This window comes from Ursus americanus, chromosome 13, assembly GCF_024610735.1.
Source record: "Ursus americanus isolate L20-20 chromosome 13, mUrsAme1.1.p, whole genome shotgun sequence".
Classification (NCBI taxonomy): Eukaryota; Metazoa; Chordata; class Mammalia; order Carnivora; family Ursidae; genus Ursus; species Ursus americanus.
In genome coordinates this window covers 4,007,482-4,023,713 of record NC_142139.1, presented here as the reverse complement: position 1 = coordinate 4,023,713, position 16,232 = coordinate 4,007,482, and the positions used below count along the sequence as shown (strand labels likewise).

The window sequence follows — 16,232 nt, the reverse complement described above, 5'->3', positions numbered from 1 at the left end:
TGTGTAAGTCAAATTGGAGTATAGTAGGAAAAAGGGCAATCTTAGGTAAAGATTTTCAAACTCTAAAGCAGACCTGCCTGATAGAAATATAATGTGAGTCACAAATGCAAGTCATATATATAATTTTGACTTTTCTAGTAGCCGCATGAAAAAAGGAAGGAGAAAGAGGTAAAGTTAATTTTAGTAGTAACTTTGTTTAATGCACGATAGACAGAATGTTGTTTCAGCCTGCAGTCAGTATTAAGAAAGAGGTACTACGATTTTTGACACTGTTTGAAATTCAGTGTGTGTTTCACACTTACAGCATTTTCAGCCACATTCCAAGGGCTCAAAGCCAGTGACTAAAGGCTACTGTACTGGACAGCACAGCTCTATAGAAAAGCTTTAGCACTTATATTACAGTGCAGACACCACATTTGTACATAGAAAATGACTCGAATTTCCTAATAAACTTTACCTCACTTAAAGTTTTAGTGTTAGTAGCTGAATGCAAAATAATTTATTCTTTGTATTTTTCTCTTCATTTCTGAAAGAGTCTTAAGTAAAATCTGTAGAAAAATGAGGATCCCCACAAACATAAATGCTACTCCTTTCACTTTTTAAAACAACCAGTTTTATGTTTTTGTTTTCGGGGTTTTTGTTTTTGTTTTTTTTTAGAGTGCGAGTGGGGGGTGGGGGTGTTGGGTAGGGGCAGAGGGGGGGAGAGAGAGAGAGAGAGAGAGAATCCCAAGTAGGCTCCATGCCCAGTTCAGAGACCCATGCAGGGCTCGATCCCAGGCCCTGAGATCATGCAAGACCTGAGCCGAAACCAAGAGTTGGACGCTCAACCGTCTGAGCCACCCAGGAGCCCCTAAAACACCCAGTTTTAAGCAGAGACTCTTTTTATACTTATGACATTTATTAAAATCAGAGATAGCTTGCTGGGACAAAATTGGCACAGAAGCCTTCTTATTACTGTTTTGTGATTGCTTCACACCTGATCTTAAAACAAAAATCAATTTTATTTAAGATAAGGCAGATTCTTTGCATAGTTACTAAGTGTGAAAGGTGCCTTTCCAACATGAAATTATTAGGCTTAAGTCTGTTGCCTTTGCCCCTGTAGAATTGCGCACCATGCATTTGCAGTCTGAACATATAAACAGCTCATCCACACTCCCCCTCCTGGTAGCTGTGGGACTTCCCTGATCTTGATCCCATGCAGGCTCCAGTCACCCCCCACCCCAAGGGGAGAGCTACATTCATCCAGTTTCTTGGGTCATTGAACATCCTGGGTGCCAAGGGGAGATCTCCTAGCCCTGTGAAACTGGGTAGTAGAGAGGTGCTGCTGTGGTGGCCACGGGCAGACTTTGCTTCTCTTCAGGCATGCCGTCCCCGGGCAGGGGGTTGAGAGAGCCCTTCTAACCAACATGTGCCCAGACGACCGTCAGAAAACCTGATTGAATCTTTTCAGGAATAATGGCCGGTAAGGTTCAGAGGAGAATGTCTGGGAATCCATTCACCCCAAAGCAGTGCACTCCCTCTCTTGTTCTGGAGCTCCTGGAGAGACCTCATTCTGTCCTTTTCTATTGCCCATTGTCATCACACAGCCTTGTCACTGGGTTATAGAGGGAGATAGAGCCTGCTGCCTCTGCTCTGAGCTCCTCGTGGTTATAGACGAAGAAGGCTCTTGCTGCTGACTTTTCACCCAGCTTCACTGACTTGTTTACCTTCCATTCTTTCCCAGTGACCTACACAAATACTACTTTGGACAAGCAGATTAAACTCCAGCTTATTAATAATAATATTATGCAGTGATTGCTTAAGCTCTTCATTCTTGGAAAACGGCAGCAGTTTTTAATAGAGTCCAGAACCATTGGAATCTTGCCCTACCCCATGTCCTTCTACTGTAAAATTTTACATACATAGGGCGCCTGGGTGGCACAGTCAGTTAAGCCTCTGGCTCTTGGTTTCTGCTGGAGTCGTGATGTCAGGGTGGTGAGATCAAGCCCTGCATCAGGCTCCATGCTCAGCACAGAGTCTGCTTGAGACTCTCTGCCCCTCCTCCACACTCGCATTTTCTCTCTCTCTTTCTCTCTCAAATAAAATAAATGAGTCTTTAAAAAAAATTTTACGTACACATATGTTCCCCAGAGAACCTGCACTCGTACAGCTAGTAGTCCGGGCAGACTCGTTCTCCTCCTGTCCTGCCTCCTGGGTGTCTAGGGATCCTTTCTTTCACTTAGGCCTTTATTTGACTTAATTCACCACTGTATGACCTGATTTGTAATATGTCACCACTAGCCCAGTATATCTCAAACCTGTTTGTTTTGTTCTTTGGTTTGTTTGTTCATCTTGAATGACTCCGGTTCTTTCTCTTCACTTTCAAAGGACCGTCTTAACATGGACAAAGAACAGTCTTTAACACAAAAAATAAAAATGCACACACGTGGGGGATTAGGGATGTTGTAAAGGTATGATATCAATCAGATAATAGGATGTGGCAACTTTACATAATTAGAAGTCATTTTCCCTTTTACTCTGATCTTCTCTCAGCTTCAGCCTCAACCCCAGCCCCTCTATCTAGGGACACTAGTTACTGAAAAGTGTAGGTCTCCCTTTGGCTCCCAGAATGAGTTACTCCCTTTTGTTGCCATTCTTTTTAGCCATTCACAGTGAAAAGTTCAGCTCTTTGGGATAGAACAACTCTCTCTTTGATCCACATTCAACCATCACAGGCTAGCCTATGTGACCTGGGGCAAAACTTGGCCTGTCTGAGCCTTCATTTGTGTCCTCATTTGAAAATGGGGAAATAAATTTGAGCACAAGTGTAAAAGCAATCGCTCATGGTTTCTAGAATATAGTAATTACTCAGTGAATGTCCCTTCTCTTGTCTTTCTCACTCAGGCATCCAGGTTTTAGCTGTTGCAGCCTATACTTTCTCTCTTTTTAATGATCTTTTCTTGATTTATTTCACTTTTACCATGTTTGTTTCATACAGCATTTAGTGCATTATTAATGATTAATAAATGGTAAGACAATTATATGACTCTTTAGTCACCCTAAAGGGTGAGATAATTAAGTTAAAATAAAGCTATTTAGCCTTGTAATGGAAGAGTTGCACTTAAATATAAATTGATTTTTCTAAAATTTTTCTTAAAGGGTAAATGATTGGCCAAAATCTGACCTGTTGATTTTGGAGAGAAAACAAAATCTCTTTTAAATTTCTTCAAAATAAATTTATTTACACCCTCAATTCTGTTGAGTGATCGCCTTTTCCATTTCTTAAGCCGTGACCCTATAGTTAATGCGGAACTTTCTTTGCACATCGTTCTCTCTGATTTCGCTGATAGGAGGAGGAGGAAAGGGGAGGATGTGCTAGTCCTAACTCTTGCCCTTCCCTGATGAACAGCAACAGCTGTCAATTCTGATATGTGTGAGTAACATACTCTTGACGCGGTGGCTCCTGGATTAAAAACAAGAAGAAGAAAAAAGAAAACCACAAAACTGAGCCTCAGAACTTCACAGTGTAATCGGAATAACTATAACAGCAAATAATGTTTGTAAAGACACTTCATTTTTATCTGCTGAAGATTAATTGGCAATAATGTTTTGTAAACAAGAGGAAAAATGAGGTTAAATGGGTTATCTTTGTCTTAACGGATGATACAGGCCTGGCAACACCCTGAGCTTATCCTAGCTGCCCCTCCAGCCTCTCCCACTCTCACTGGTCCCTTGAGGAAACAGATTATGAGCCCTTAAAAAGCAGAAAGCTTTCTCCACTGCATAGGAGAGGAAGTCAGAGATTCAAAACAAGAAACATTTAGGATGCCTGGGTGGCTCAGTCGGTTAAGCTTCTGCCTTCAGCTCAGGTCATGATCTCAGGGTCCTGGGATCGTGTCCCATATCGGGCTCCTTGCTTCTCCCTCTGCCTGCCGCTCCCCCTGATTCTCTCTCTCTCTGACAAATAAATAAAATCTTAAAAAAAAAGAAAACAAACAAACATTTGATGCACCATTGCTGGCTTGAAGATGGGGGCGGGTACTTGTCAGGGAATGTGAGTGGTCCCCACCTGACAACTAGCAAGGAAATGGGGACAACTGCAAGGAACTAAAGTCTACTAAACACACAAGTGAGCTTGCCGAGTCTGCAGACAGGAGTTCAGTCCAGCCTGAACTGTGAGAGCCTGAGCAGAGAACCCGGTGCCACCTTGCTGGAACCCTGTCCCGTGGAGACTGTGAGATAATAAATTGTGGTATGTCAAGCTGCTGAAAGCTTTGTGGTCATTTTTCATGCAGCAATAGAAAATGCAAGGATCAATTCCTGTTTAAAATGTAAGGGTATGAACTCTTTCTTGAAAGGAATTGACTTCTTAGGTTGGAATGCCTCATTCAGACAGTTAGCTATAGGAAATAGGTATTGACTCTCTCTGCTTTGCTGGGACCTGCGCTAGATGCTGGGGAGAATCACCAAGGTATGACCTCTAGTGAGAGAAAACAGATGCTTCTCTCAAATAAACAGTAACAGTACAGTGTGATAAATACATAGAGTCAGATCCTAGGGGCTGTGAGTACATTGCGGACAATGAGTGTACCTGAGGGAAGAAGAAGGCTTCTTAGCACCAAAGGGTGCAAATCCATGTTCCTAGCTACTGTGTATCTAGAATCCCTTAGAAGACAATAATTCAAAATTGATGACAGAGCACAAGTCTGGGGTTCTATACTGACTACAATTACGGGAGTCAAAGGAGTTTAAGATTTTTTAAATATGATTTAAAAGGATGTGGCGCACATTATTTTTGTTTGCTTTTCAAATTTCTCTTGATTTGGTACATTTAGAATAATAGCAAATGGGGGGAAACGATAGCTTAGTATATCAAAAGCATTCCATATTTATAACCCATAAATCAATTTCTCTCTGTATTCAACTTAGTCGAAATAATACTCTTCACTTTACTAGCCTCAATCGTCTACAATCAACGACTGTTTCTGTAGTATTCTTTACTATAGGCAGCGGTTCTCAAAGTGTAGTCTGCGGGCCCTCGGGACTCCCTGAGATAGTTTGACACGTAAGGTCCAAAGTATTCTCACGATGACACTAACACATTATTTGTCTTTTCCACTGTGTTGACGTTTGCATTAATGGTGAAGAAGCAATGGTGGTTAAGCTAGTACTTGTAATCATTGAATGCTGTACCACAACAACCTCCCATGGGGAAAAAAATGGCAGTGTCACCTAAGAATATCCTGATGTAGCAGGAAAATTAATAAGTTTTTAAATCTTGACCCTTGATCACATACCTGACAAACTATGGTTCTTCCGACTTTGGTATTTGGCAGGTATTTTCTCACAAATGAGCAAAGTGAGTCTCTCTTTAGTGAAAACAATTGACTGTTGCCAGTTATAGAATTTGAGCTTTTGAGGAAGAATTAGAATTTTAGAAAACTTGTATCTACTACTGTGGGCCAGTTAGCTTCCCAAATCCTTAAAGCTTTTCTAGTGAGATCGGTGATGATATTAATGAATGTGATTTTTATATTATGTAACAAAATACACCAACTCAGTTAACCAGTATTTTCTAAATAGCCAGGTTAAATTCAAAATTCAGTATAGATCAGTGGATTTTAATGTGGGAGTAGAAAAAGTATCTTGGTACGGTTTTTGACTATACATTGCAGCTAGCCTCTTTTTTTCTTTTTAAGATTTTATTTTTTTAGTAATCTCTGCATCCAACATGGGGCTCAAATTTATAACCCCAAGATCAAGAGTCACCTTTCCACCCACTAAGCCAGCCAGGAGCCCTAACATTGCAATTATCCTTTAGGAAATTACCACTTGTCAAGTTTTGGTATAATACCAAAGAAGTTCCACAATAATCTGAAAAAAACCACTAAAATAATCCTCCCCTTTCAAAAACACATCTGTGTGAGATTGGATTTTCTTCATGTACTTCAACCAAAATAACATAACAAAGTGAAGATTTGAAAGCAAACACAGATCAGAGAATCCAGTTGTCTTCCGTTAAACCAGATGCTAAAGAGATTTGCAAAAAAATGTAAAACAATGCCGCCCTTATTTTTTTGTTTAGAAAATGGTCACTTTTCATAAGAATGCTTTTTATGTTAACATGCAACAAACCTGGGTTTGTTGTTTTTAAATGAACTCATAAATACTTTTAAATTTCTCATTTTAATTTCTGGTGTGGTAAGTATAGATAAACCAACACAAACGAAAACTCAGTGGGATCTTCAGTGATTTTTAAGAGTGTTAAGTGCCCTAAAAGCAAAAGTTTGAGAACTACTGTTGTGAGAGATGTTTCAAATGCAGGAACTAAGATTATATAGTCTATAAATCATAATCTAGAAGGGGAAACAAAGCAAGCACATAGAAAACCTGTGTGTACATGTATGCCCCAGCAAGGTCCAAGCCAGGCTAAACCCTGAAGTTTACTGTGTTGTAGGGATGAGCAATTTGAGCTTTTGGGAGCCAGAGTAATTCATTTATTGGGCCTCTTTTTCCTTTCTTCTTTCCTTTATCCATTCCACAAATATTTATTGAACATACATTATATTCCAGGATCTGATGTTTTATTTGCATTGTTCACTAATCCTCACCTTAATTCTGTGAGGTATTATTTCCACCCATTTTACATATGAGGAAACTGAGATTCTGAGTAATTAAGTGAATTACCTAAGCATAGCAACTAAGTGCATATGAATGTTTGGCATCTGAGCTCTGTGTCTCCACTGCCCATGTACTTGAATATTAAATTATAGGAGCACTCATCTCTTCCACTTGGAAACCAGAGGATGGCAGGACTGTCCGCTTTTGGGTCTTTGGGATACAAGCTGTGGACTTGAGAGTCACCACTGTGGGTTCCAGTCCTGTCTGTGCTACTTACCCTGTGTGATCTTATACGGATTACTTAACGCTCTCAGAAGCTCGGTTTCCTTCTCGGTAAAACAGAAATTATAACACCTAATTTAGGGGTGATTTCAGGATTACGTGATGTAATGTATGGAAATCATCACTGTAAAGAGAACCAGGAGAATGGTGGGTGCAGACCTGCTGGTGACATCAGGGTTCTCCAAGTGGCCAGTGGTTCCTGGTCAGATGCTTCATTGCAGTGGAGCCCATGGCAGGCCACACTCGCCTGGCAGAGCAGTTTGGAACAGAGGTGGGGAGAGGAGCTGAGGAACGAGCAGCGTGGAGCAGGAAGAGCAGGGACTTGGGTGTCAAACTAATGCCAGCACAAGTCCTTTCTCAGCTAATTATTACTTAGCTCTCTGTCCGAAAGAACTCTGCCTTCTCATCCATAAATATAGAGGTGATACTGCCCACGTATGTGGATGAGTGCCAGAGAATATAAAGGCATGGCCATAATGACTAGCACTTACTGGGTGTCTAATCCATATTAATTCCTTTCCCTATGACACGTTCCTTCTGCTCTTAGGAAAACATTCTGGGTGTCCAATAGAGACCACCCCTTTGCCTCCAGCCTTAGGCTCAGAATATTTGTCCTGCAAACCTTAGAATTGATCAGTTCCTGCTCAGGAAGTCTTCAGAGCCTAGGCTGTAATTGTTTTGTTAAAAAGCTGCTACATCACAGCCGGTAGTGGTCTTTGATTTGAAGGCCACATCAGACCAGAATCAGGTATTTAGCTTTGGTGGATCTCAGGAGATTTCCAGTACAAAATATTACTTTTGAGGTCTAGTTGGTACAAGAATCATTCTATCTTTTCGGAGTAAATTAAATCTGCTCCTCTTCGTGGGAAGGCTTGAGAAGCTCAGATTCTCAGAAGAGGAGGGGAAGACACAATATAAAATTACACGGCTTCTCTTTCATGAGTACCAGATTTCCTAAGAGTTTAATAAAAAGTAAAATGGCACCATAAAAATTGAGGCCAGATGAACTTCCTCATCTCAGTGAGTTGTGGAGTGTTAATATCCCCTGGATTTGGTTGTTACTGGGAGGATTACTGATAAAATGCACAGCCAGTTGAAATGGAACTTAAGGCCTTTATGCGCAGCCAGACCCTGCACTGTGGGTGTAGCTGAAATCTGGAGATGTGCAGGATGGGGACTAGCTAATAGACCAGCAGGTTTCTCCCCCAATTACTGCACTTACCAGCAGGCCCATGGCCTTAGCCAGGAGGGCGCTGAACCACTTTTTAGTCCTTCCCAGAACCACATCCTTGGAGGCTGACAACATTCATGACAGCTGGAATTACTGCCAGCGGTGAGTGGATCATTTCTGGGAACTCTGCTTTGGGGGTGGCTCTCAGGATCCCTAAGTGGCACCCACTTGGTGTCCACAGGAGGTGTGGGTTTTATTGGCTGTGATGCTAAAGAGGTCCTTACCTGCAGGGACCAGCCTGGGTGGCAGCCAAGCTAGCTTCCTTGGGATGTTTTCCAGGCCTGCAGAGAAAGGCGCCAGTTGAGTCTCTGCAGCTCTAACCACTTCTGCTGAGGTGCCTCTTTGTCTAATGTGATTCCTGTGCCTGAGACAGAGACCACACAGTCATTTCATCGATGTCACGTACTGTCAGGTATGGCCCAGATGGTCAACTCAGTGCCCAAGATTTTATGAACTTGGCTCTTCAGGGAGGCTGCATGGTATGCTGGTAATGAATGTGGTCTCCAGAGCCAGAGTTTGCATTAGAACCTAGCTTTGCGACTTACTAGCTCTGTGCCTTTGGGAAAGTTACTTGACTTCTCCATGCCTCAGTTTCCTCCTCTGTAAAAGGAGGATAATAATAGTACCTGCCTCAAAGGTACTATAAAATGCTTAGCACACACTAAACACTTGGTAAGTCTTAGTTGCTATAATTATTATGCACTATGTGGGTAGGGTGGCCTGATGCCTTTTCAAGCTTGGGAAAAGATTGCAGGCTCCCTACTGACTACCCATGTGTGGGTGCTGAGTTGGAGATGAGAGGGTGTCCTCTAGAGTCTACTCCCCCCCCCCTTATATTTTCTATCCCTCTTCGAGTACCTGCTCTTTCCATCTTTCTTACTTTTCCTTTGCTCACCTGCCTGAGGTTAAAGAATATATAGTTGGAAGATCAGGGTCTGTGGTCTGGCTCAGCCACTTACTGCCATGTGAGCTAAGTCTCTGAACCTCTCTGAGCAGCAGTGGAAGATTTGGGGTGTGTTAAGGCTGTCAGGCATCTCATAAAAGTAGAATAATAGTGGGCGCTATTACCCTGGGATAATGAAACAAGGGACACGCATTGGGAATACCTCATGATTCTCCACTGGAAGCTAAGACTTCACCTGTGAATGTGCCTGTGTACCAATGACTGCACCTGTGAATGTACTTGGCTGTGTGTATGAATGAAAAAAGAATCGATGTGATTTTTACCCTTTCTCTCTCCCTTATGGGGAGATATGTAGTAGGGAAAAGCATGAGAATGGGAGTCAGGAGACTTGGGTTCTGTTAAGTGAGGTACCGGGTGTCCAGTAGGAGCCAAAAAGATGGTATTTCTCTACTTGGTTCCACTGTATTGAGTCACCCCGGGGGTTTTCATTCCCATTTTATCCGCAGCGACCCCGTATCACGGGAGCTGCGCAGTGAGCAGGCTGTGTTAGCAGAAGTGCTGGCGGCAGTCACGGCGCCACCATCCATTTCCTGATGACTCTGTTTCTCAGCTTCCTGTCTTAGAAAACAAGAATCTTAAACTAAATGAAATTTCAGTGTCTTATAGCTTTAGTGGGATAGGAAGGCATATAATTAGACACACACTTTCTCTCCTATCAGCCAGTTCCTTTTCTTCATAGTACCTGATGCCATCGTTTTGGTTTGGTTTGGTTTTTGGTTTTTTACATATTTATTCTTTGTCTCCCATACTCCCATCACACTTCCAGGACCCTCGAAAGGAAACCGCGTGAGAATAGGGACCTTGTCCGTTTTGGCCTTCAGTGCTGGAAGAGTGCTTGGCGCGTTTTCGGTGTTTAATGAATATACACATAAGCCCTCGTAGGCAGGTATAATCATGCATTATAATGTAATTACAGAAATTTGTCCATGGTAGACACATTTGACCAGGTAGTCAATTGGTTGTTCCTCCCCTCCCCTACTCCCCACCACAACATATACCGCACTGTTATTTGGAGATTAAAGGACCAGAACTAAGAATGGTTATATTGTCTGTCATAAAAATTACACAAAGGAGCAGTGCCTAGGTTCTTGCCTTGTGTGTGCATATAACATCAAAGGACAATAACTCCTGATCTCAAAGGAAGCCCACAGTTTAGGGCTGCGGCCGTTTGGCCACTTGACCATGATGGCCACGAATGGGTAGCATAGGGTTGGATACACTTATATACATGGTGGAGGTGGTCGGCAGGAGGCAAAATATAAACCTCAGAATCGGGCTCATACATATTATTGAGATTTCATATTGCTTTTATTATTTGGCCACAAAAATGGACATAATCCTTGTTGGCTTTAACACTCCTACTAGTACTGCTTTCAGTATCCATCTTGCAAAATATAAGACAAGGCCAGAGCTTAAATTAAAATCCTCAGCTTCTTATCTCCTTCCCACAGGAAAGCAAATCTGTGTTGAAAACCGTAAAATTAAGAGGAGAGCAAGGATAGCATAATTTAGCAAAAATTCATGGCACCAGATTCTGAGCTATATGACTGGAGGGATAGGTCAGACATTAAGAAGATGCTGCCTGCTAATGCAGGTTCCTTAAGGTGGTGCTCTGGAAATAAGAAAGGCATGTGAAATATATATGTATTTCCAGAAGGTTTCTGCGATGCTTACTCTTTATAAGCACTCTAAGAAAATACCTTTGTAGATTGCTTGGCAGTTATGCTTCTTATGAGACTTTTGAAATGAAACTCAAAGCAGTTTAGTGGAGTTGATATATATTCATTTTAGCATTTGGGTGTTGAGATTTTTGTTTCCATTTTAAAAAGGGTTTGTAGTAATATCCTCCTATCCCCACACCCACCCCCACCTCCTCTAGCATTCTAAATTCCTTGTATTTAAGAAGCTCATTCTGTGTATTTGGCAAACTGCATCATTAACACTTGAAAAGCATTGAAACATTTTTTTAACCTTTTAGACATTTATATGCATAGATGTCTGTGCTGAGGTATATAGAGAAAAGGCTGGGGCTCTGATAATGGTGCTCTGTCTAATAAATGCCCAGGGCTATACAAGCTGTGCAAGTTCTGCCATTAGAGAGGAGCTGATCATTATTAAAAGAGGGAAAATCTAGTATGGAAATTATATCATTGTCTTAAAAAGGATGATTTTGTTCCCCTTCCTTTTTTTTTTTTTTTTTAAAGTTTTTTGGGTAGAGGCTGTAATGATAGGGTGTAGAGAATTAGTATTACTAGCTGTAAAGAGAATTAAGTGTTACTAGGATAATTGTTCCTAATTTTCCTGAGCGTAGTCCTACCCATTGGAGCAACAGACTTTTTATATCTAATTCATAAAGAAAAAAAACATCAAATTTAAATTAGAATGTATGTCATGGGTGCCACCACCAATACACAAGTGTGTTACAGGGCCCTCAACCATTCAGATACGGACCTACATTTTAAGCAGTTTATACTGTGCAGATGTCAGGTACTTCCTCATTTTTTTTTTAATACAGATATTTGCTTCTGGAAAAACAGATTTCACAAGCATTTTAGTTTATAGCACAGTAAAAGTCTCACTAATTCAAACTAATTATGGTGAAGACATGTCTAAACTAGTTAATTAGTGAATATTCAAAATTCATTGTATTTTATTCTTCCTAAATTCACAAGTTAACTTATTCCTGTAGTGTTTGTAAACAGAGACCCACCTGGGACTGCTGTAATTAGTAGGCGAGTTTAAAATCAGACATATATTTTGCATGTATATAATTGTGTTGAATTTACTTTCTTTTTGCAGGGAGGGAGTGTAGAGTTTATAAAAAACAATCTCCCTAATCGGGTTAAACTGCCTGAGTCTTGTTTATGTTACTTGATTTGCTTAGCAACCACTTTTGGGGGGTAGAAGGGAGAAAAAAATTCAACTTTAACCAAATTAAGAGATTCGGGACTTCAAATTGATAAAGTCTAAAAAATATAACCTGAACATTTAAAAATACTATTATTGGGGCGCCTGGGTGTCGCAGTCGTTAAGCGTTTGCCTTCAGCTCAGGGCGTGATCCCAGCGTTCTGGGATCAAGTCCCACATCAGGCTCCTCCGCTAGGAGCCTGCTTCTTCCTCTCCCACTCCCCCTGCTTGTGTTCCCTCTCTGGCTGGCTATCTCTCTGTCAAATGAATAAATAAAAATCTTAAAAAAAAAATACTATTATTATGTAATTTTAGACTTCCAAATTCAATAATAAAATTTGTGTTTAAACTAATATAAGACCTATAAAATGTCAAAATATATAAAATGTTAACAATTTAAAGTGTTTTACAAGCCATATTTCATATTATGCAGTTAAACTCAAGATTAGAAATTCCCTTTTATCAGTTAAGACTTCTAGAAACTAGAGAACCTGAAGATGAACAGAGTAGTGCTAGAGCATAATGGATGGTCATGTTTGATTGACAAAGCTATAAGACATGGAAAAAAAATGCTGTAACATGGTTCTTAAAGATGTACAACTATAGAATTACGAATTCTATAAGGGGATATCAGTATAGCAGATTTATATTTATTGGGTTGTTTAAAAATTTGACCTTCAAATTGGTAATATTTATTCATTCATTTGTTCATTGAACAGTTAAATGCCTTTTTATTGCCAGACATATGTAATGAATAAAAAGAGCTTATAAAATATTTGTAACTTTTGCTCCAGTAACTCCTGGTTGAACATAACCTGAGGAGATAATCCAAAAGGAAGTATAAATACGTACGTACAACAATTCATGTCATATAAAATAATAGTAATCAACCTAAATCTCCAAAGGACACTGATTAAATAACTGATAGTCTCTTGATGGGCTATTGATGTACTTGAGGAGTATTTAACATGGAAAAATTCTGAAGATGTAATGAGTATAGCAGATGAGTTCAGTTATCCAGGTGTAGAGATGATTCTTGGGTTACGCCAATGTCCAGTTACTGCTATTGTGTGACTTTTTCTTTGGGAGAGTAGACAGGAACAGGATGTTCCTATTAACCATTGACCTTGTGGTTACTTTGCAGTCAAATAAGGTGCCCGTGGTGCAGCCATCGCATGCAGTCCATCCTCTCACCCCCCTCATCACGTACAGCGACGAGCACTTTTCTCCAGGATCACATCCCTCACACCTCCCATCAGATGTCAACTCCAAACAAGGTGAGAGACCCTGCCTTCCTAGGCCTTTCTCAATAAGTGAGGAGCTACATCTCATCAGTCTGATGCCTTTACGGGTGTCTTTGCTGTATGTCACTGTGTGGATCAAAATGTATTTGTAGGAAATGAGTAATTAACTCGATAGCAGTTTTTTATAAGCCCACAAGAACTTGTTGTTGCTTCTCTTATTTCTCAGGATTTACAAAAAAAAAAAAAAAAAGAAGAAGAAGAAAAAGAAGAAAAATATTAAATGGTTATTTTCAAAGTGACAGCTTTGAAAATCAAGGATCCACAGTATAAACCAGTATGTTGTACAGATATACTAAAAATTCAACCCTCAGTGCCCTCTACAATCTTCATTTATTGCATGCATGAAGTGTTGATGGTAGTGGTAGCAAAATGTTAGAAAAGGGACAAAATAGGAGAATTTTACTTCAGGTGTTATCTTTTTAAGTCTTTTGTGATTTCTTTTCATTTCAGTCCTTATGGTTTATCCTCTTTTTGTTATTTACCAACACCAACTTAGATATAATAATAATTAAAGTACAAAACCATCTCTGTTTAAAGTCAAAGTAACATGAATCCTATTTTACTTCTCTTCATTATTACCCAGTTCTTCTTCTTTATCATTTACAGAAGAACATATAGCATAAGAGGTCTGAAAAATCAAAATGCCTGGTTTCTCTAACCTGATGGGTATGGGTGTGGGTTGGTTGTAGGACTCAGAGCCCAGGTTCTCCAAGCCTTCTGGTCCATTCTGCTTAGAGCACACTTTGAGGATGAGTTTGTTCACAGGATGGTCTTTTTTCTTTCCATGTACATACACACTTGGACCTCAACAGGATCTTTAGAAGTTCAAAATCAAAGAGAGGCTATAGACCTGTGTGAAGTCAGATAATGTAAAGATGTAAAATCTGTCATCACCAGCATTTCACCCTTTTGTCCAGCCCTATCTTTGACCTACAGTGGACAATAAAATTTTCAAATGTAAAAAAAGAGTAGAGTTCAGAGGCTGGGTGTTTTTTCCACTACCGTGAGCTCTTGTAGGTTAAATCCATAATGCCTTCATTTCCATCCATTGTTGAAACAGATAGCTTATTTAAGGACTTAGTCACTGTTGGACTTTGGCTTGAGTGGAGCTATGTACCTTTACCTAGGGAAGGTAAGAATCACCTATGCAGAAATGTCTAGGTTTGCCTCTGTTTTATTCCTCATTTCCAGTCCTTCCTCTACTTCCCTATTATTGAGGATCTCCAAAGAATAAAAAATATCGAAGACAGATCAGAAGACATATGGTGAGAAAGGGAACCAAGATAAGGTATTTAGGAGGAAGACACAGTTTAAGAGGGAAGATCATGACCTTGGTGATTTTGATTTCAAGTGCCTTATAGATATCCGGAGGGAGAGAAGGGGTAGAAAATTTACGGGTCACCATCCCAGAGCAGTATCTGAGCTAGAGATAGATATCTGGGAAACTTAAAACTGTAGATGACAGTTAAAGATAGATATAAAAGCCTCAAACAAGCTATTAGCAAAAAGAATTTAAGAGTGTTTTTTACTTGTTTTTAAACGTTTAATAATTGCATAGTGCTTACTATGTCCTAGGCCCTGTTCTAAGCACTTTGAAAAAATAACACATGACGGTTCAGGAGTTTTTTCTTTCAAGAGTTCTAGGATGGTTCTATTTTTTAAAAAGACAAGTTTTTGACTAGCTACCAATTACATTTATATTTTCTCTTCTATTTCCATCTCTTCTGCTGCCCTACCTTGTTTTGCCTTACTAATTGTAATTTATATCCTTGCTTCTCAAAAAAATGTTTTTTCTTAATTTTAAACTCTCTAGAACTAGAGAAAGAACAAGTGGGCATGATCAGAAAATTGCATATTCTTTGAAGTCCTTATTTTGTCCTAAAAATTTGTGTGATTATTCCATTCTACTATGTTTGTTTTAATATAAAGTCCTGTTTTTAATTACCTTTTTTAAACGAAGACTTTACAAACCTTGTCACCATTTATCTCTGGGGATATGTAAACTTTGGTTTGAAAAGAACTAATTTACATGATTTTGGGTTTATGTCATTCCCCTTGGTCATATTCATCACCAAAATATAAGTAAAAAGCTCACTAGGTCTCTTGCTTTTATTCTCTTTCCCTCTTACTGGGGCCTTTTTAGTTCTATCGTGTAGCTAAACTAGTAAGAACGTGGTGGTACTAAGGTCAGAGTTCTAATTTCAAAGTTCCTAGGAGGCTGGTTAGTTTTATTTTTAAAAAATGGTATCATGTCCATACTCTGATGGTAGATAGAACTATTGAATAAATGTAAACTGTCAGCAGAACTCATTCTCATTTGTAGGAAAATAACTAGGTTGATTTCACAGTAGGCGGCCCATTCATTTTTACCTTCCTCCCAGGGTGTTGGTGTGAGGTGTGTGTGCAGTGTAGGAAAGGGAAAGGAAGCTAATGCCAGTCATTTTCTTCTCATTATGTCTGGTAAAAATATTAAAAAGAAAGAGCTTTTAGGAAATACTAGGTTTATATATTTGTTTATGTCTTTGTATTACCCAGTATATCCTTATAAATAACCACCAACACACAACACTTTTCTGTATTACATGTATTATTGCATTTATTCCTCACAACAACCCCATTCCATTTTTATACTGATTTTAAAGAACAATAATGATTAAGTAGCTTCCTCAAAGATATGTAGCTTGTGAGTGGCAGAATTGATAGAAACATACAAGTCTGACTCCAGAATCATTTCATCCATAATTATCAAAGTTACTTATACAAGCTTAAAAATCGCTAAGGCTGTGCTGTGTCTAGCCTCTAGTACATAGTAAGTATTCAGTAAGTACTAGTTAAATGAATGATGGGAAACGTGTCTTCAGTAGCATAGCAGTTGGTGGAGAAGCACCGCTTCTAGGATCTTAATGTAACAATAAGCTATGTAAAAATCACAGATCCATTTTCT

The 16,232-nt window shown here is 39.6% G+C and overlaps 1 protein-coding gene across 6 annotated transcripts in view; it reads left to right on the top strand.

The window, feature by feature from the left end:
* LEF1 (lymphoid enhancer binding factor 1) overlaps positions 1-16,232 on the top strand; it is a 117,480-nt gene that overhangs the window by 69,032 nt on the left and 32,216 nt on the right. For all 6 annotated transcript variants that reach the window (XM_045799195.2, XM_045799197.2, XM_045799196.2 and 3 more), the window contains exon 4: positions 13,129-13,261. In XM_045799195.2, coding sequence (XP_045655151.1) covers positions 13,129-13,261 — 133 coding nt within the window. The remainder of the gene's footprint in view (positions 1-13,128; positions 13,262-16,232) is intronic.